The sequence below is a fragment of the Macaca fascicularis genome, chromosome 7 (genome assembly GCF_037993035.2).
Source record: "Macaca fascicularis isolate 582-1 chromosome 7, T2T-MFA8v1.1".
NCBI lineage: Eukaryota > Metazoa > Chordata > Mammalia > Primates > Cercopithecidae > Macaca > Macaca fascicularis.
Window position 1 is genome coordinate 147,839,885 of NC_088381.1, and position 22,065 is coordinate 147,861,949.

At 37.7% G+C, this 22,065-nt stretch overlaps 1 protein-coding gene across 49 annotated transcripts in view; it reads left to right on the plus strand.

Moving 5' to 3' along the window:
* Positions 1 to 21,567, plus strand: part of NRXN3 (neurexin 3) — a 1,719,470-nt gene extending 1,697,903 nt beyond the window's left edge. For 19 of the 49 annotated variants that reach the window (XM_005561918.5, XM_065549146.2, XM_065549153.2 and 16 more), the window contains one exon: positions 19,287 to 21,567. In XM_005561918.5, coding sequence (XP_005561975.3) covers positions 19,287 to 20,212 — 926 coding nt within the window. In that variant the 3' untranslated portion in view covers positions 20,213 to 21,567. Of the gene's footprint in view, positions 1 to 11,403; positions 11,830 to 19,286 lie in introns of those variants that run through there. The other 30 variants (XM_065549160.1, XM_065549161.1, XM_065549164.1 and 27 more) reach the window with 6 other exon arrangements.
* The last annotated feature ends 498 nt before the right edge of the window (positions 21,568 to 22,065 follow it).

Here is a 22,065-nt window from a genome sequence, read left to right on the forward strand (position 1 = left end):
CAGCTACTCGGGAGGCTGAGGCAGGAGAATGGCGTGAACCCGGGAGGCGGAGCTTGCAGTGAGCCGAGATCGCGCCACTGCACTCCAGCCTGGGCGACAGAGCGAGACTCCGTCTCAAAAAAAAAAAAAAAAAAAAAAAAAAAAAAAAAAGAAAAAAAAATCAACAGAATGGCCTGCTTTTGCAAGGTGTTCATGGCTATTCCAGGCATCCTTTCTTCTTTCAGCAGCGATCTCCTGGATTATTACTGTGTGCCTGGCACTGTTCTGTGGATTGTGGACAAAGAGACAAAGTCTCTCCTTTCTTGGAGCTTATATTCCAGTGAAGTGGGAGAGGACTAAATGTAAATACATGGGCAAAAGTCAGCTAATAAATGCTACGCAGAGAATCATGAAGAGTTGTTGTCCAGTTAGTGAGCAGGCTGGTTCATTACTAGGGAAGATGTGAAGGGCCTCTGAGAAGTAAAATTGTAGCAGAGACCTAAAATGAGAAAGAGTTAGCCATGCACTCAGCAAGACAAGGGGTGTTCCTGCAAGGGAAGCCAGAGAGTATGGCCAGAGCTCGAGATATCCTGGGGCTGGTGTGTCATAGATGAGACTGGAGTACTGGAGTAGGCAGCTGGCAGGTCACAGTGGACTTTCCCAGTGAGTCAGGGATTTTGGTTTGGGGAAACTTTTGAGGATTTTTAAGAGGAAAGTGCCTTGATCTGATTTTTATTGGATACTTTAAGAAATAAATTTTGTTTGGTATACTTAAGGAATGCAACATGATTCTATGAGATAGATATATATATATATATATCGTAAAATAGTCACCATAGAGAAACAAATTAACATATCCATCATCTCACATAATTATACATTTTCCCCTTGTGTCGAGAACAACCATAATCTGATTTAGCAAAAATCCTGAATACAATACACTATTAACTACAGTCCTCTGAACATTTGATCTTTAGACTTGTTCATCCTAAATACCTGTTACTTGGTATCCTCTCACCTACATCTCATTTCCTCTCCCTCCTCCCACCTCTAGTAACCACCGTTTTATTCTCTATCTCTGTGGGTATTAGACATTGTTTTTTAGATTCCACATGTAAATGAGATCATCTAATATCTTTCTTTCTATGCCTGGCTTATTTCTCTTAGCATAAAACCCTCCAGATTATATATATTGTACCAAATGGCAGGATCTCCTTATTTAAAGCTGAATAATATTCCACTTAATATTTCATAATGTGTCCATCCCTTGACAGATACTTTGATTGCTTTCATATCTTGGCTAATGTTAATATAAGTCGGGTTTGGTTCCAAACCATTTCAACAAAGTGAATATTACAATAAAGCAAGTCACATGAATTTCTTGGTTTCCCAGTGCATATAAAAATATATTTACACCATACTGTGGCTTATTATATGTGAAATAGCACTATATCTTTAAAAAAATACTTTGATTAAAAGTACTTTATTGCTAACAAAAATGCTAATGATCAACAGTATTCAGTGAATGTTTTTGCTGGTAGAGGGCCCTGTCTTGATGTTGATGGCTGCTGACAGATCAGGATGTGGTTGCTGAGGGTTGGGGTGGCTGTGGTAACTTCGTAAGACAAAAATGATGTTTGCTGCATTGACTGATCTTTCTTATCACAAAAAATTTCTCTGTAGCATGCAATGCTGTTTTACAGCGTTTTAATCAGAGTACAACCTCTTTCAAAATTGGAGTCAGTCCTCTCAAACTCTGCCTCATCTTTGTCAATTAAGTTTAGGTGATATTAATATTTAACTATTTTGTCATTTCAACAGTGTTCACAACATTTTCACCAGGAGTAGATTACTTCTTATGAAGCCACTTTACTCATCCATAAGAAGCAACTGCTTAACCATTAACGTTTTCTTTAAAAATTAATTGTAATAGTTTTGGGGTTATAGGTGGTTTTTGGTTACATGGATAAGTTCTGTAGTGGTGATTCTGAGACTTCAGTGCACCCAGCACCTGAGCAGTGTACATTGTACCCAATATGTAGTGTCTTATCCCTTGCCCCTCTCCCAACCTTCAAGTCCCCAAAGACCATTATGTCATTCTTGTACATTTGTGTCCTCATAGCTTACCTCCCACCTATAAAACAGAGCGTACAATATTTACTTTTCCATTCCTGAGTTACTTCACTTAGTATAAACGGCCTCACACTCCATCCAAGTTGCTGCAAAAGACATTATTTTGTTCCATTTTATGGCTGAATAGTACTCCATGGTGGATATATATACACCACTATTAAAGTTTTATCGTGAGATTACAGCAATTCAGTCACATCTTCAGGCTCTACTTCTAATTATCTTGCTATTTCCACCACATCTTCAGTTACATCCTCCACTGGTCCTAAACCCCTCAAAACTCTCCCTGAGGGTTTGCATTAAACTTCCTCCCACCTCCTGCTAATGTTGATATTTTGACTTCTCTCATGAATCACAAATGTTCTTAATGGTGTCTAGAATGGTGGATCCTTCTAAGAATTTTTTCAATTTATTTTTCCCAGATCCATTAGAAGAATCACTATCTATGGCAGCTATTGCCTTACAAAATATGTTTCTTAAATAATAAGACTTTCAAGTCAAAATTGCTCTTTGATCCATGCACAGCATAATTGATGTTGTGTTAACAGGCCTGCAAACAATGTTAATCTCCTTGTGTATCTCCATCAGAGCTCTTGGATGACCAGGTGCACTGTCAATGAACAGTACTATTTTGAAAAGAATCTTTTATTCTGAGCAGTAGGTCTCAACAATGGAATTAAAATATTTAGTAAACCATGCTGCAAACAGCTGTCATCTAGGCTTTGCTAGTCTGCTTAAAGCCTACAGGCCGAGTACATTTAATTCTTAAGAACCCTAGGATTTTTGAAGTGGCCAATAAGTATTGACTTTAAGTCACCAGCTACATTAGCCCCTAACTAGAGAATCTTCCTGTTCTTTGAAGCTTTGAAGCCAAGCACTGACTCCTCTTCTCTAGCTGTGAAAGTCCTAAATGGCATCTTTTTCTAATATAAGACCATTTTATTTACACTAAAAACCCGTTGTTTAGTATAGACACTTTCATCAGTTATCTTAGCTAGATTTTCTAGACAACTTGCTGCAGCTTCTACATTAGAACTTGCTGCTTCACTTCGTGCTTTTCTGTTATAAAGGTGGCTTTTTTTTTTTTTTTCCTTAAACCTCATGAACCAACCTCTGCTAGCTTCCAACTTTTCTTCTGTAGCTTCCTCATCTACCTCAGCCTTCACAAAATTGAAAGAGAGTTAGGGCCTTTCTCTGAATTAGGGTTTGGTTTACAGGAATGTTGTGGCTAGTTTGATCTTCTATCCAGACCACTAAAATATTTTCCATATCAGCAATAAGGCTATTTTACTTTCTTATCATTCAGGTATTTACTGGAACAACAGTTTCAATCTCTTTCAAGAACTTTTCCTTTGCATTCACAACTCAGCCCACTGTTTGGCCCAAGAGGTCTAGTTTTTGGCCTATTTCAGCTTTCAACATGCCTTCCTCACTAAGCTCAATCATTTCTAGCTTTAAAGTGAGAGGTGGGTGACTCTTTCTTTCACTTGAACACTTAGAAGTCACTGTAGTGTTATTAATTTGTCTAATTTCTATATTGCTGTGTCTCAGGAAATAGGGAGATAGGGACAGACAAGGATAGAGAGACAGAGAGAGAAAGAGAGAGAGGACAGACAGAGATGGAAAGAGAGAAACAGAAACAGAGAGAAACAGAGAGACAGAGAGAGACAGGGAGAGAGAGAGACGGAGAGAGAGAGAGAGAAAGAGAGAAAGAGAGAGAGAGAGAGTGAGAGAGAGATGGAGGAAGGGCAGGTGGGTGAAGAACACAGACAATATTAAGTTCACCATCTTTTGAGTGTGGTTCATGGCCCCCAAAACAGTTATAATAGTAACATCAAAGATCACAGATCACCATAACAGATATAGTAAGAAAAAAAGTAGAAATGTGAGAATTATCAAAATGTAACAGAGTTGCAAAGTGAACACAGGCTGGAAGAAAAATGGTGCCAATAGAGTTCCTGGATGCAGGGTTGCCAGAAACCTTCAATTCATTAAAAGATATCTGTGAAGCACAGTAAAGCAAAGCACAATAAAACAAGATATACCTGTATTTGTTTCTAAATATAAAAATGTTTTTAATGCTGAACAAAAATGTCCCATGTAAAAACTTCATGTATTATCTGTTCCCAAACTCAGTTTCCAGTAACTAAAAAGGAGAGAAAAACCAAACTTTCAAGATGGAAAGAAGAACCCAGGACAGCCTCAAACCCAACACTTAGAATAGTATTTCTGCACTAATAATCTGCTTGCCCAATCTACAGCAAACTTTCAAACTTAAGAAGGTGAGAGAATGGATAAAACATTACAAAAGACAGTATTACATTTTAAAAATTGGTAAGATACTACACTGTTTAGATCTGGAAGGACTTTAAATTAATCTTTGTTCCCTACATTCATATAAACTTTAATGTGTACCAAATTCTATCCCAAAATCTCTATTCTTTGTGACCCTACTGTACCCTACACAGATTTTTATTGACTCAATATTCCTTTGCACTTATTTTTCAGTCTCAGCTAGACCTGAAACAACTTTAAGAAAAGGATAGTGCCGTCTTGCTTACTTTTATTTTTCCTACCAACTAGAACACTAATAATCATTCAAATGTTTATTGAATGAAATAATGGATAATCAAATGAATTAATATAATTAGTTGCGTATATTTTACCCCCCACACTAACCTATAGCTTTAAAGTTGTAGTGACTACAATGTCTAGTCACTTAACCTCACAGCATAGATTTGCACAACTAATGAGATTTTGAATGTGAAAGTGCTTAAAAATTCTAAAGTGCTTCTCTAATGTTTGTTACTATTGTGTTCAAAGACTGTTAGCTACCAAATGAAGGTTTCATATTCAACAGAGGAGGCCGAGTCTCAGATAATTGAGGCCTGTGCTACTCCAAGTATGATCCTTGGAGTATCTGATTCAGCATCCAACAAACAAGAATCACCTCAACCCAAAACCCTAACCCAAATAGCCATTATTACTACTTCTTTCCAATCTCTGTCTCCACCTTCTCCAATAATGATAAATTCTTAAAGCTTGAATACATCTTTTAATTATAAATTTGGGTTATTTCTGCATGTAATTTTACAGTTATTTTCTTTCATTCTTGTGAGTTAGAGTTAAGCTCTGAAGAGGTCTTATTTTGATGCCTTTCCATAAGATTGCATTCCTTTTTTGGCAAGAGAACAGATCTGGAGTTGAGCTCCTGCCCTCTATCAAACTATGAGATTTGAGACAAGTCACCTATCCCCCATGCCAACCCCTGGGGCCTCACTTTTCTCATTCAAAAAGATCAAAGACTTTTGTCCTAACTCATGAATTTGCGAGCATTACATGTACAATTACCTTAGAAACTATAAAATATTCATTTCAAATGCACCAAGGTGTTATTAGCTATATTTTCTGAGCTCAGCACTCCTTGATGGTCCTGAAGAGACCAAAGGGGCTGAGGCCAAAGAGAATTCTCCTTAAATCTCTTGGAAACAACCTGACAGACCTTAGAATTGTGTAGTAAAATGAGGGCATAAGGGAACAGAGGGTCAAGGTAGTATCTTAGCTGCTTTCTCCCAAAAGTGTTGATACTGGTTAAGATACACAAAAGGGAAAACCCACCCAAGAAATTGCCAGCAATTCTTTTTTTTTTTTCATTTTGATTTCATGCTAATTTAATAATCATGTCTTAGTGTAACTAAGCTTTTCTTCATCAAGAACATTATAAGCTCCTTGATGCACAGGCTAAACCTTTATGCTTATGTGGTGTTTTTTAATCTGTCTAGCATAGAGTAGGGCACAACATAGGTCTTCAGTGTGCCTTTGCTGAATTGAAATACAAAAAAATAGCACATCTTGCAATACTTGAAGCTCATTTTTATAAAGTATATGTGTGTAGTGGCGGATTCTAAAAACTATTTTTTACTGGCACTAGTTTGTTTAATTAAGAGGAAACATCCTCATAAAGTAAAACAAAGAGAAAGGACAGTGCAAATAGCACTCAAAGCTTGAGCTTAGCAACTGCTCCCCTGTTCTTAGTCTTGCCACTGTGTGGAATTTAGGATTTATATATGCAGATAGCTTGTTACTTGCAAATCATTAGACCAAGCTTGTCCAACCCACAGCCCACAGGGTGCATGCAGCCCAGGACAGCTTTGAGTGTAGCCCAACACAAATTTGTAAACTTTCTTAAAACATTGAGTTTTTGCAATTTTGGGGGGAGCTCATAAGCTATTGTTAGTGTTGGTGTTTTTTTATGTGTGGCCCAAGACAATTCTTCCACTGTGGCCCAGGGAAGCCAAAAGATTGAACACCTCTGCATTAGACCCTTTTAATACTATTATAGATAATATATTTTTTGACATTAAAAAATCACCTGTGTACCAGTCAGAAATGAAGGTTTTGTATGAAACATTTTCATTCTATAGTATGAATAGCTCAAGAGTCTCCTGAGTATTTCTCCAGCCCTGGCCCCTCACCTCACCATCTCTTAGGTGGCCCCAGGTGTGGCCCAGGTGTTTTAATCTTCTGGGTGATCTGATTCAGCCTCTTGACTTTAAACGGCTTCTATATGATGATAACTTTCAGTTTAAGCCTCCCTTCAGAATTCCAGTTTCTCAAATCCATCTGGTTATTCAACATTTCCACTTTGATATTTAAGAGACACTTTGGGTTCAGAAGAGCTAAAACAGAACTTTGGATTCCCCAGACTTGCATGTCCTCCAGAGTTTCTCATCTCTTAAATTTGATTCAGATGTACAAACTCCACATTTGTTATCATTCTTGGGCCCCTGTTCCAACTCTCTTCTCTACACTCAGTCAAGAAGTCCTGTTGACTCTAGCTCGATAACAAATTGCTCACATGTTTCTTTTGCTCCAGCTACTCATACTGTAGTGTAAGTCACCATCATTTCTTGCTTGAACTCTGCAGTAGCTGCCCAGTTGATCTCCCCCATTCTACTTCTGCTTCCCTGAAGTCCATTCTCCATACTGAAGCCAAAGTAATCTTTAAGAATTATTCATCTAACCAAAACACTTCTTCACAGCAAAGAAAACAATCAATAAAATGAAAAGGTAACCTACAGGTTGAAGAAAACATATTTGCAAACCATATATCTAGTAAGGGGCTATCTTCCAAAATTTATAAAGAACTCACACAGCTCAATCACAAGAAAACATCTAACCCTATTTTAAAAATAGACAAAGGAACCTGAGTAGACATTCCTCTAAAGGAGACAAAAATGGCCAACATATATGTGAAAAGATACTTAGCATAACTAATCACCAGAGACATGCTAATTAAAACCACCATGAGATATCACCTTATATCTATTAGGGTAGGTATTATCAAAAAGACAAGAGACAACGTGTGTTGATGAGGGTGTGGAGAAAAGGGAACCCTTGTACACTGTGGGTGGGAATTTGGATTGGTCCAGCCATTACAGAAAACAGTATGGAAGTTCCTAAATTAAAAATGGAATTGCCATATAACCCAGCAATACCTTTTCTGAGTATATACCCAAGGGAAAGGAAATTACCATCATGTAGAGATATCTACACTCCATGCTCATTGCAGCATTACTGTACCATATTATGAAACGGGTTCCTTCACCCCTTTTCTGAGCACCCTCCATGTCTACAGAGGAAGTTATGAGGAATAAAGGTATACGCAGGGCTCGTTTTGTAATGCTGACAACAACAATCCTCACATCCAGAATTCCATGTTCATGTACAGGGTTCTCTACTTTCATTCTAAGTCAAACTGTGATTCAGAAATGAGCCATCCATACTCCCAGAAGAATTCCTCCATTCACCCCATAGACACAAAAGTCACAATCTATGAAAATGTTTTTGTATATTTCATAGGAGAAACAGATGCGGAGGCTTAACTCATGCATCCAATGCCAAAAGTCTTCAAAATCTTCATTAGTTATTTGTTATTCCAACTTTTTTCTCAGCCCTCCTGGTTTGTAATTTTTTAAATCTTTACCCAGTGTTGTACGAAGACTGTTGAGATGGTTCCCTCTGCCTTCATCTTTCTAGTATTCTCCCTGAGAAGTTTAAAATACATAATGTTATGCAAAGTAATTCACTGGGGCCTTCCTCTTGGGCCTCACCTCTATACACTGAAGACAATGCCTTCTAGCAAGGAGGACCCCTGCCTTCCAGAGAGGAGGGCTTGCAACTGGAGTAACTTGAGGATGTCTTTGGGATTCTTGAGCTCAACCCCAAGCAGTTCAGAAACATTTCTTTGAAACAATTTCCCAAGATGAATTCTAACAACTGTAATACGGCATTTGGCATTTAAAAATTTTTGATTTTACATTTAGACAGGGCTATTAGGACATGGTGGGATAAAAGTAGTTGTATCAAAATATACTGTTTCAAATCAAATTATTGTATTATTTGTTCTCAGTGACAAACATAACCCAAACACATTCTTAATACCCATAGTAAAGGCATAGCCACAAAATCAGGCAGTTATTAATACAAACCTAGTGTAGATAGTTAATGAAAGATGAAAATGAAGTTGTGACCTGATTATGAACTACTATTAGCAAGCAATGTCATTTTGTATCTTAGAGACCAAACAAGGTTTATGTATGTGAACTAATGGTTGACTTATACAGTAAAGATATACATGCATTATATTCAGGCTTTGATGGCTTCATTTGAAACTACAGCTTCCATGGGTTTAAAAAATACACATATTATTTACAAAGTGACAACCCTAAATTTTCATATATTCAATTGTTCAGACCAGTGATTTCTAGAATGTAAGTGGTGTCCAACTTGTAAGATTTTCAAAACAGGCAATTTGGGAATAGGTAAATTACTCAGTAGAAGGCTTAGAGAACCCAAATTGCTGATGTATCTTTTTCAAAATGCCTCTCATTATCTAGGAGAATGTGCATATTGCAAGTATCTTATTCTTTAAGTCTCACACTTAGACTGCTTATGTTTCCTACTTTTAAAAATTGTAGAACTTTGTTCTACAGATGTCATTCGATGCCTTTTGAGACCGACCATATATGCATTTATACAATCTTAATTCAATGTTAAAAGTATAATTAGTCCAAAAAAAATCAACTAAATGGCAACAAGGGTTTTTCTTTTTCTATATTATTAAATTTTTTTTCCTCCATCTATAACTTTCCAGCTGCTCTTTGTGAAGTTCCCAGAATAATGATTAACATTATTAAACCAGAGACTAAAAATCTTGGTACGGACTGACCCATGGGGACACATTGCTATAATTACTTTAAAGTAAAATAATAAAAGGGGCGTCCCACAGTGGACAAAAGTCGAACTTATCCTCAAAATTTACTCTGTTTGTCAAAGTCACCTGAAAGAGTTCTTAGGCGTGGTTGGAATTGGCTGTCAGAACCAAGTGCTCTCAAGTGTCTTGCCTTTGTGGTTCGCCTACCTGGGTTTCCCAGTCCTTGGTTGAACGTTAATGTTCTCAACGAGATAGAATACTGAATATAACTCTAGTGATCTCTTCCAGTGGAGGCTGAGGCCATTTCTAAAAATTCCTTCCCTCTGTTCCTTCTACAGTATCTATCTCTCTGTGTGCGTGCATGTGAGAGGCAGAGTTTTCCCTCAGTGTACTTCAAATAAACCTTGTTGGCACAGTTTTCCTCAAAGCACTTCCAGTAAACTTTATCCATGATTGTCCTGTAGTTTACAGACACTGATATTGTATTCTTTGGAGTGGAGAGGGGTTTTGCCACTCTTACCAAAAAAAAAAAAAATAGGCTATTCCTCCATTTATCAGGCTCATTTTATTAACATTCTACTGTCATCATTGTGCCCTGTCACTTTGACTAAGCCCAGGAACCCTCCCACAGAGGCAATGTTAATTATAACCCCTTTATGCCTTATAAAATATGCCTTCTAAAGGCTATGAATAAATTTGGGATAAATTTCCTGAAGCAGAACTCATGAACCCATATGTATTTTGATTCCAATTCCTATCAATACAGGTTCTAGTTCAACTCCTCTGCCCCCGACACCACACACACACACACACCTCTCACATGCTTTCCTTCTAATTGGCAGGAAGCCTTCAGATGTCCTTCACCCCTACTGGAAAGGCATGAAACAAAACCCAGTACTTTCCTCCTACCCCTAAATTGGTTTTGTCTTGCTGACCCCCTAATCCTAGCTTGCTGTTCTGTTTTTCTATTTTCCCCTAAATGCAACTTACTTTAAGCATGTGTTAACTGGATTAACATTCCTACAATTGAAGGATAGTAAATGATAACCCATTTGTCAGTCTAGCTACTTTCTTCTCTTTTAAATGTCTACTTACGACGTACATCCAGACTGCACGCCCTTTTTATTTTTTCAAAGCAAAGCCAAAAATAAAGAAAATGTAAAATTAGGTTTTAAAGAAAATGCACAATCTGTTTTTAATTTTGGCTCTCACAAAAAGGGGAATTAACAAGCCAAAAAAGCAAAGCAAAAAAAACGTGTCCCCTGACTGCTCTGTCTGTGCCTTTCAAGCCTGTGCGTCTGGTTGTTCATCTCTGAAAGTGTGTGAAATATTTTTTTTCTTTAAACTTTTTGGTTTTTTTCTCCCTTCTTGTTTGGGAATTAAGTGCTTTTTATATTATATATATCTATATATATATATATATAAATGTGTTTCTTTTAATCGCTAGATCTTTATCTTAGATTTGATTTTATCTAAAATTATGAGAAAAAAGTTATGAATTGTTTTCTGCAATTTTTCCCCACTCCCTCTTTAAATGTGGAACAACTTCAGCTGCAGAATCCTCACATCCACATGTTTCAAATTAGCCTGGTGTCCTTGCCAATTGCGTGCAACATGGGTGGCGTAAGGAAGACAGATGATGTCATTTGGAAAATACCATTTCTCTATAGAGATGTAATTAGCAACCCAGTGCATGGGCCCCCTGCTTACTGTTGCCTCTCAATCACCTCTGTAGATTTCTAAACCTCCCCAACTCTAGATGTGGCTGTGTGGCTGCCGATGAAGTTGTTCAACTTGAATGCATAAATCTAGTCTTCTTGTTTTTGCTTTAAACTTTTTGATCATGACTACTAGTATTTTATGTATTTTGGCTATTTTTAGTAGGAAAAAAGTTTAACTGTTTTTATTATTTGAAAATCTTTAATGAAACTGTAATAATTTTTGGAGTAATTGCATGTTGAAGAAGTTGCAGCTTAGGGTGTGTGAGATTGTCAGTGTTAGAGTTCTGTTCTTTATCTCCATAGATGGGCATGTGTAGGCTCATTTGTTTTTGTATATTGCCCATCCCTTCCTTACAGCCAGAAGCTCTAATGCAGCTAGATCACTCCGTGCCGCCCTTACATGGACATGGCGACTCACTTACACATTTACTCCTATCATCTTCATCTCCTGTGTAGTTCACTCATAGATATGACCCTCCCCTTCCTGCATCTTTCCTTCCCATACTCCCCCTTTCTTTAGCATTGTTAAAATTTATGTGCTGTCATCCATCTCCCTAAATTAAAGAAAGCCTAAAATTTGTCAAAAAGACAAAAAAAAATTAAGTATATATCTGAAAACCTATAAATGCAGAAATTCATTCAAAACCCGTTAGATTCATAGAATTTTTTTTGAAAGGCAAATTATAAAAGGAAACAGGTTTTTTGTTTGGTTTTTCAATCATAGCAATCGGAATTATTTTAAATTCAAAAATTGATGCCCTCCCAAACCCCCCAAAGTAAAAATTTGTTAAAGTGCAGATTTTTTTTTTCTTTTTATGTTATGTGGTGTGGATGTATGTGTTGTTGCCTCCCTGTATCATCCTCTGTTGTAAATTATTATATTTGAAAAATTAGACATTTTGCTCAAAACTTTTTAAGAAATGACAACAAAAAAGCAAGTTACAAGAATGTGGCAATTCTATTTGTCCAAGAGCATTCTTACACAACTTTCTTTTGTAAATTTTTCTTTCATGCCAAAAAACATGCGGGCAATTTGTTGATGTAAGTTGACTATCAATTAATACAGTATGCTTTTTTAGTTTCAATTATTTTGCCTATATGGAAATGATTTCTTTTTTTTTTTCCCAGAACAGCCTCTATTTTTTAATTTGCTTTTACTTTTCTTTCTGTTCTTATTATATTGTGAATGCCTCAATGTTATTTGCTCTCCTTCTCCCAGCTTACTTTGGCTATGAAGTTGATTTTATTTTCTACTGTATAATTTTGAAGACTATATTATATTTTTATTTCATTTGTGTCTATTTGCTGAATTTTCACTGTTATGTTTTGTGCTGAATTGCTTCTAATAATGAATGTGAATTCTACTCTCAGTAGAAGGGGGTTAAAACATTATCCTTACCTCCCAAAGAAAGCCTGGCCTCTTTGCCTGAACTTTTTCACCACCATTTTAAAGTCTTGAAAGTAGTGGTAGGCTCTATTTGGCATCTTAAAATTGTTTACAGCCAGTGGGAGGCCTGTACCCCAGACGAAAATGAGTTGACTTAGCTCCAAGTAGTAACAGTGGTAATTGCATTCTTTTAAAAGTCCTGAAAAAGCATTTAGGAAATTAGTTATTTCCCTTCAGCAAAGGGGAAAATAAGGTACTCTCAAGTGACTATGGTAGAGTTTGGCTATCCAGGATTATACTCTCACCTTTGCTTCAGGCTACAAAATCAATTATACTGAAAATGAAGACATCAAGAATCCCAGGTGTTTCGAGTATTGTTCTGTGATACTGACGCCTTCCAGTGTATGGAACTAACAACTGACAAAAACACAGACACACACGGAAGGTGCACACACATTTTCTCTCTCCCTCTTTCCTTTGTCTTTTCTCCTTTTCCCTGTTTCATTTCTCTCAAGGATTTAATCAGGTAAGCTTTCAGGGATCTTAAGATTCTACCAAGATGAAAACATGATGATTTTCATACCTAATGTTTTACATAGAAAATATTTCAGGTAGGTACTATCATCGTGTAACTACAGGCTAAGAATATTCCTTCGCCTTAAGATTATTTGGACCAATGCTGCCTTATGCGCTTCAACACACATAAGATTGGTAAGAAGCACTATATAATTTTTTAGTCAAGAAGTTACTTGTTTTGCTTTATGGATATTTGTGTTATTTGAAACTGTTATAGAAATATCAAACTGAATGGTAGATAAGAGATGTTTCCAAGCCAGCAGCTTAATGCTTGGGCTCTCTCTACCTCAGTTTATGTGATTTTGTGTTGTTTGACATGCTGATAATATTTTAGGTCTAAAACTTAGAACTTCCTAAATGGGATGTTGTTTTATCTTGTTGCTTGTTAGAATATTTTCTTTCTATGAAAAAGATAGCCAAAGGTAAATTTAATAAAAGGTTATTTTTAAAAAATACCAGCTCTTTGAATTATTCCTTATATTCTATTTAAAATAGCCTCAATAATCTAGATCCTATGTAATTATACTTCTACTTTAGCATGAAGCCACTAAATAAAAAGGGTTTGAAGAAGGTGATTATTTGAGTATGTACAGCTCAAATACATTAGTTGAAATAACAACATTAGTACCTAGCATTCCTGAATAGCAGTAGGTACTGTGCTAACCACCTAACATATTTAAAAAGTACTTGATATGGCCAGGTGTGGTGGCTCAAGCCTGTAATCCCAGCACTTTGGGAGGCCGAGACGGGCGGATCACGAGGTCAGTAGATCGAGACCATCCTGGCTAACACGGTGAAACCTCGCCTCTACTAAAAAAAATTACAAAAAACTAGCCGGACGTGGTGGCGGGCGCCTGTAGTCCCAGCTACTCGGGAGGCTGAGGCAGGAGAATGGCGTAAAACCCGGGAGGCGGAGCTTGCAGTGAGCTGAGATCCCGCCACTGCGCTCCAGCTTGGGCGACAGAGCAAGACTCCGTCTCAAAAAAAAAAAAAAAAAAAAAGTACTTGATATGCATTATTTTAATATTTGCATTGATGGTTTGAGGTAGAGTATTTTATTATTCTCATTTTCCATAGAGTTTAAGAAATTTGACCAAATTCCTAGCGCCAGTGGGAACTCCTACAGAGTTCTAATGCTAAGAGTCAGAGTTACTTCAGAGGCAAAGCTGTTCATCAATAAGCAAATGAAACACTCCACTTGACATTTCATGTTTTATAATATATAATGATATCAAAGGGCTGTGGACCATCTTATTGTTGAAAAATATAATCTGTAGCCTTTCAAAATCAAACCTATTTCAGAAAAACCCTTTGCTGGGGTGGAAGGGTGGTGGGGAAGGCAGGGAGAATGCCCTATCTAGAAATTCTCCTGTTAAAATATAAGTTAAGCCCCTTTGAGACACCTGTTTTTCTACTGTCTTCTCCCCAGGTACTTGCCCTGTTTGTCCATGACTATTTTTTCCTGAATGTTGATGGAGGGCAATTTCATGGTTACAAGCTTTATGATATTTATGTGTTACAAGTACACATTTCCATGTCACCAAAGAGCTAAATATCTTTGAAAAATTAATTTTGGGGGGGAAAAGAATGATTTCCCCCATTATGTGAATTTTCAAGCAGAAAATTAGAATAATGCAAATAAGAGATGAGGTGAAATACCAAAATATATGTAACAAGAATTCAAGGAATTCGAGCATGGTGTCCTCTCCCAAAGTCTCACTGTTCAGGTATTTTCGTGAACTCTCAAAACCCACATATCTCCAGAGAGGCAAGGGTTGAAACTTCATGCTTCTTGTTTTTTGTTGTTGTTGTTTTTTTGTTCTTTTTATTTTTTTCAAAGATAACCCACTACATTCACTATCACCCACAACATTCTCACAGTTCAGAAGAGTTCTATTAAATTTTTTATACACTGTCTTTTTTGATGGCAGTGAGCCCCTTTTGCTGGACATCAGCCCTAGAGGCATGAATTATATATCTACAAATACACTCAAAAAGCAAAAGAGCTGAGAAGCCTTCAGGGCTCAAATAGACCTTTTATATCTCTAATGATCTCTCTAGTTTAAAGTAAAGCACAATCCTGCTAAAAAGGGGTATTGTGTGCCTGATTTTAAAATGCTAACTCTAAGGAATACAGATAGTTTTTATCCCAAACTAAAGAAAAATTCTGGCGATGGCATAGGAAATTAGGATTTTGATGGATTACAGGTTTTGTATTACTCTGCCCATAACCTTTTATGACTTTGGGTTCTTTACTTCCATGAATACTTTTTTAGGCATAGACACCTAGTTGATCACTGACTTCATGGTCTCTGGGAAGTAAAGAAAATTGTATCAGCCACTTGAACATTTCTCAGGGTAGTCACTTTTGATTAAAATAAACAAGAAGGCTTGAATAGCTTCCCATCAAACTTTTTTTTTTTTTTTTTTTTTGAGGCTGAGTCTCGCTCTGTCGCCCAGGCTGGAGTGCAGTGGCGCGATCTCGGCTCACTGCAAGCTCCGCCTCCCGGGTTCCCGCCATTCTCCTGCCTCAGCCTCCCGAGTAGCTGGGACTACAGGTGCCCGCCACCATGCCCAGCTAATTTTTTTGTATTTTTAGTAGAGATGGGGTTTCACTGTGTTAGCCAGGATGGTCTCGATCTGGTGACCTCGTGATCCGCCTGCTTCAGACTCCCCAAGTGCTGGGGTTACAGGCGTGAGCCACCGCATCCAGCCAAACTAAGTTATTTCTATTAAGGATCTAATAGTAGGAGAAATACATCACTTTCTCCTCTCAAATGAGGTGTGCCTTTGATCCCCTCAGGACCCTATTATTGTCTGCAATCTTAAACATGGAATTTAGTTTTAAAATTAATTACACCAACATATACACTTGTCCCAGGCATCTTTCATGTTTACAAAAATCTAAAATTTTCTACCTATTTTCATTAGAATTCCTATTGGTCATAAGGACCCCTCTGTATCCCGGTGGACTTCATTTTAAACTAAAGGCAATCTTCCCACTTCTTGAGAAGCCAGGAAAGAGGGGCTAAGAAAGCTTCTACCACTTCCTTGTCTAAAAATCAGCATGATTTCGGCTCAGGTTTTCCCAACAGAGGGTATCATTTATCATTTTCATTGCTGCTACCGAGATTAATAACAAAATGGCAAAGAAAACTAGAGATCAGTAGTTCTGAAAGATTTTGTTTTCTAAACTCTGAAATAGCATACCCATCATTTTGGTTTTAAAATAAGCTCTTATCATTTCACTTTGGGACTCACCAGGCTTTTAGAAGCTCTTTATAAATTAACAAGCTTCAGAACCCTCTTACTATACAGTTATAAAAAATGTGGTTACTCTTTCTTTTTTTTTTTTTAAAATCTAAGATACTTGCATTAAATGTTAAATGAGAGGGAGATAGCAAAGGAAAGTTAGTTTTTTAAAATCTAAGATACTTGCATTAGTGTGTTAAATGAGAGGGAGATAGCAAAGGAAAGTTAAGTAATTCAACTGCAGAGTGAACAGTTTGTAGATTTTGAAACAAGTACACTGGAAGCTTTACCTGGTATTGAGAAGAAAAAAAACAAACCAGAAAAACAAAAAGGCAAATTTAAGACTCCAGTTGGGTGTCACAGATGGTACACTAAAATTGCAAATGAATGCCACTCTGTAATCATGAAGACGATGATCTTAATCCCACTTAAAGGGACACTAGCCTCTTACCCAACAGTTTGCCTTTATATTTAAACTTTTTGTACTGGGCCTTTGCTTCCTAAGATATCAGTTATTCCTTGTCCTTTAACCTAGTTTCCTCTTTGCTTACTCTACATGGGGTAGATTTGTCATTGCCATAAGGAACAAATGACTAGGTGTTTGTGCCAAAAAAGAACACACATGTTAAACCTTTGTTATAGATAAGTTAAAAAAAAATCCTGTCTTGTCCTCTGAAGGTAAGTAAAATTGTGCCTGAGAAACTCATAAGGAAGCTTTAGACAGATTCCATGGGCCTTCACTTCCTCTCTCTTATCACTGCTCTCCTATTACTCAGACATTGCCCTCTTTCATATATCACCTTAAATCTATCACTTGGGGCCCCCTAGCAGAAGAATAATAAAAAAGTTTGCTCAGAGTTAGTTTTAGGACTGGCTTACCTTTAGGGAACTGCACTCCAAATCCCATTTTTAAAAACTAGCAAAAGTGTGTAAATTATGCATTAAATAAGTTGCAAGGCATATGAATTATATATGTTCACAATGTTAAAAAAAATAGGTGTCTGCTGGTCTAGTACAGCAAGTGTGAATCTTTGGCAAATCTGCAAAGATCATTTTGCTCAATAGTTTCAAACTCTAAGCACCAGAATAGAGGCTCAGGTTAAGAGCACATACTATAAGATCATCTTGAGAATCTCAAAAAAGTGTTGTTTTAATTTCATAGTAAAATTATCACATAGGCCAGAGATGGCACTACAACATTCTGTTGTCCCTGCCCTTCTAAATGATACACATTATATACTTTATCAGCTCCCTCCCAAACTCAGTTTCTTTCTGCAGAACACAATTGTTAATAGCTAAACAGGGAGAGAATAAAGGCTTCTGACATGGGCACCAGTATTTTCTTAGTGCTTGAACGTAGGCATTAGCTTTCTCCTCAGGAAGTCCTTCTCATAGCACACCTGAAACCTGGACAGTTTGGATGCATGGGAAATGTTTCAAGATGCAAGGTGTGGAAAGCTTGCATCTTGAAACATTTCCCGTGCATTCAAAGGGAGAGTTTTAATTCGTGAATCAATCTTCATAGGAAAAACCCTGGAAGACTGTGTAAACTCCAAGGCTTATTCACTTGGAGTGCCCCTAGAACTCTGGTACTGAATCACCTCCTTGTCTGGTTTTGTTACTGATGAGGTAGGTACCTTAGCTACAGTCTTATCTGTTAAAAGCTACTCAAACACTGACTATACCATCACAGCAAAGTTATTACCAAGTGTAAGAGACACAATACGCAGTACCAGTTGACAGCTCAGTGGGTCCACTCAGAAAGAGGCCTTCAACAATAACGACACATTAGTATCCCAACCTTCTAACTAACTGGGGCAGGGAAACATTTGTACCATTCCTGCGAGTGGATTTTTTTAATTGATAGTGGGAATACATTCTTCTGGAATAAATTCAATTAAGAGACAAGAACTGTGACTTCTTAAGATTCTTCCTCTGCTTGGAAAATAACATCATAAAGACACTGAACAGAGATCAATTATCTTGCTGCCATAGATACATAGCAATCTTGGCCTTACAGCCAGGTAAACAACCACTACTGCAGAATATTTGTGGCACCCATGATCTGCAAGGCCCTGTGATTTAATGAACTATTCTGAGCTTTCTTTCCCAACTTAGTCTACATGATTCTAAGTGCAATAACGAGGGTCTATGGGTAAACCGATATATTTTTGCCACACTAGTTAGGAATCACCAATTTTAAAAAACTCACTTTGCTAAGTCAACATTTGTAAGTCTAAAAGTTTCAAGTCATGGATATCTAGGCTGGGTATTTTGAAAATCTAGCTTCCAGCTCACAATATATTGCATATAACATGAAAGCAATGCATACAAATATTAGACTAATGCAAGGCAAGTTGTCATTTAATAATCGGGAATTTCTGGAAAATAGTCAAAATGGATTTGTTAGATGAACATTTTTGAATTATTATAAATACCTGTCACTCAGCTTATAGTAAAGGACTGTGATTAATAAATGTGAAATAAAAGTAAGTAACTTAAGAAAACACAAAGGACACAATATTTTGTGTTTCTTGATCTTGGTCTCAGTAAGATGGTGAATAGGTCATTCTCATCCTCCTGGGAACAAATAAGTAGAATCCCAAGAGGGAAATAAAGAAATCTTAAATACATGTTAATAAATTCATAACTAAGCACACAATGTGTACAGGTACCCACACACGCCAATTTTGATAGCAGCCAATATTTATAACAATGTCACTGAATGTCATCAGCCCTTAAGCAGATCCTGGAAAGAACATATATAGTTGAATTCTATCTAAATAATTGCTTGAGAGTATCTTTAGAAATCTAAGCCCCTGATCTAGGGATTTCAGGTTTGGGTGGCAAGAGGCATATAGAAGGCTCCAAATCTGCCTAGAATGATTAGACTCCATTCAGACAAGATCCAGATCATTTTATTATAATTGCTGAGGCATAATCTGTGAACTACACTGGTTGAGAGTAACTACAGTTGTGTTTACAAATATACTAATTCTGTTTTTCTTTTTCTTTTCCATCCCAGGAGGTGAATTAGTTATCCCTCTTCTTGTAGAAGACCCTTTAGCTACCCCTCCTATTGCTACTCGTGCACCTTCCATTACACTCCCCCCTACCTTTCGCCCCCTCCTCACCATTATTGAGACCACCAAAGATTCCCTGTCCATGACCTCTGAGGCGGGGTTACCTTGCTTGTCGGACCAAGGCAGCGATGGTTGTGATGATGATGGCTTGGTGATATCTGGGTATGGCTCAGGGGAAACCTTTGACTCTAACCTGCCCCCTACTGATGATGAAGATTTTTACACCACCTTCTCCTTGGTAACAGATAAGAGTCTTTCCACTTCAATCTTCGAAGGTGGCTACAAAGCACATGCGCCCAAGTGGGAATCCAAGGACTTTAGACCTAACAAAGTCTCCGAAACTAGTAGGACTACTACCACATCTTTATCCCCTGAGCTGATCCGCTTCACAGCTTCCTCCTCGTCTGGGATGGTGCCCAAATTGCCAGCTGGCAAAATGAATAACCGTGATCTCAAACCCCAGCCTGATATAGTCTTGCTTCCGTTGCCCACTGCCTATGAGCTAGACAGCACCAAACTGAAGAGCCCACTAATTACTTCCCCCATGTTCCGTAATGTGCCCACAGCAAACCCCACGGAGCCGGGAATCAGACGGGTCCCGGGGGCCTCAGAGGTGATCCGGGAGTCGAGCAGCACAACAGGGATGGTCGTCGGCATTGTGGCTGCTGCCGCCCTCTGCATCTTGATCCTCCTGTACGCCATGTACAAGTACAGGAACAGGGACGAGGGGTCCTATCAAGTGGACGAGACGCGGAACTACATCAGCAACTCCGCCCAGAGCAACGGCACGCTCATGAAGGAGAAGCAGCAGAGCTCGAAGAGCGGCCACAAGAAACAGAAAAACAAGGACAGGGAGTACTACGTGTAAACATGCGAACACTGCTCACACGCGAGTTTCACAGTTATTTCTATCCACGCCTATGAATCTTTGGATGGTGAGATCTCACAGATGTCAGAACTGCTGGAACTATGAAATGGGGTATATAACCACGACTCTGGTGGGGAAAACCGTTTTTTAAAGGACACACACACACAGCGATGCATCTCTCTCTGAAGCTCAGCCATGGCTGCGGCAAGGTCCCAGCGGTCGCTGGGAGGCAGAAGGTTTTGTGCCCTGCTGTATCATAAAGCACACACTTAGCGCTCTGGAGCCGGACGGTGGCTCCACCACTTCCGCAGGCCTGGAAGCTTCCTTCTCCGGAGGACCTTTTACTAAAAGGTAGAAGACTTCATGGCTTACTTGTTCCATAACTCCAAGTGAGTCTGTAATGATGTTTGTGAAGCTTGACTGTAACCATGTTTTTTCGGTTTAATTATGTAAAAAACAAAACTACAACAACAAAAAAAGAAAAAAGTAAAAAAAAAAACCAAAAACAAAAACAAAAAAAAACACCAAAAAACAAAAACAAACAAAAAAACCCACAACCCTTATCTGGTTCTGACCAGTGTGCGTGTAACTTTAAGGTCTGAGGGGAAAAATGGCTTTTGGGTTTTTGTTTATTTTTTTGATAATGACTGGACATCGGAAGAGGAAAAAACTCAAAACAAAAGCGAGAGAGACTATTGCCATATGAACTCAAAAGCTACCATGGTGTTCACTCTACATATCAGGTTATGGTGTCTCTAGAATCTGTTGTTTGTTTCCTATAAGATGCTTTGCTGAACACATAGCAAAATTCATGTGACGGATGATAATATTGATTCGAAAAGCTGGTCCCCCAGGATCTAATTTCAGAATTCACCACCCAAACCCCGAACAGATGGGTTTGGGGCTGGTGTTATCAGAGCTATTGGCTTTACTTAACAATATTGTTCCTGTCCATTCACCCAGCCAAATTGTGTTAAAGAAGAAAGCCCCACAAACTAAAATAGCCTTTCCTGGGAAGAGGAAGGGGAGGTGGGCTGGATCTGTGACTGATTGAAATGCATGCAAATAAAAAAGACAATATTAAAGTCTGTTAAATTATCAAACCAGACAGTAGGGGAGTTCAACTCGAGATGGAACCACAAAAGGTCACACAAGCCAAACATGTCATGCCAGAGTACAAAACACATAGTTCTTTCCCCGCCCCGAACATGACAATGGTTTTCATAGTGGTTTAATTTTGTAGCCTGACATTTATGGATAATTCTGTCCTTCCATTTGCTCACTTCTCCCTTCACCCATCTTTTTTAAAAAACAAATAAATAAATGAATAAAGCTGCTGTGACACACACAAAAAAGGAATTTAATAGTATAATATATATATAAATAAATATATATACAGATATATTTATCATGGTATGTTTGATGGGATGACTGACACAGGAAATCTGTTAAAGTCTTGAAGTGGAATGAGAATGTTGTTTTAAAAGAAAATAACAAAACAACAAAAAAGCAAACCTTAAAATGTGAAGAAAGTGTGAATTTTAGTTTTGTCACAGTTAACTGTGTCAGAGAATTAAAAAAAAAAAACTTCAGATTTTGTTTACATATTTTACTACATCTTTGCTGGTATAATTCCTTAGCCACCTATGTACATACTGCTTTAAGAACTGTTTTTTTTTTCCTGTTTATTTCTGTTTGGTTTATATTCTGGTTGTCTTTTTCTTTTTGTAAAGAGGAAACAATGTACAGAAAAACAATAAACTGGTTGTATGGCCATAGCTATCCAAAAAGCAAGAGACAAAGCAAGACAAATATTCACACAAAAATGACGTGTGTCCTCTGGAGGGTCAGAG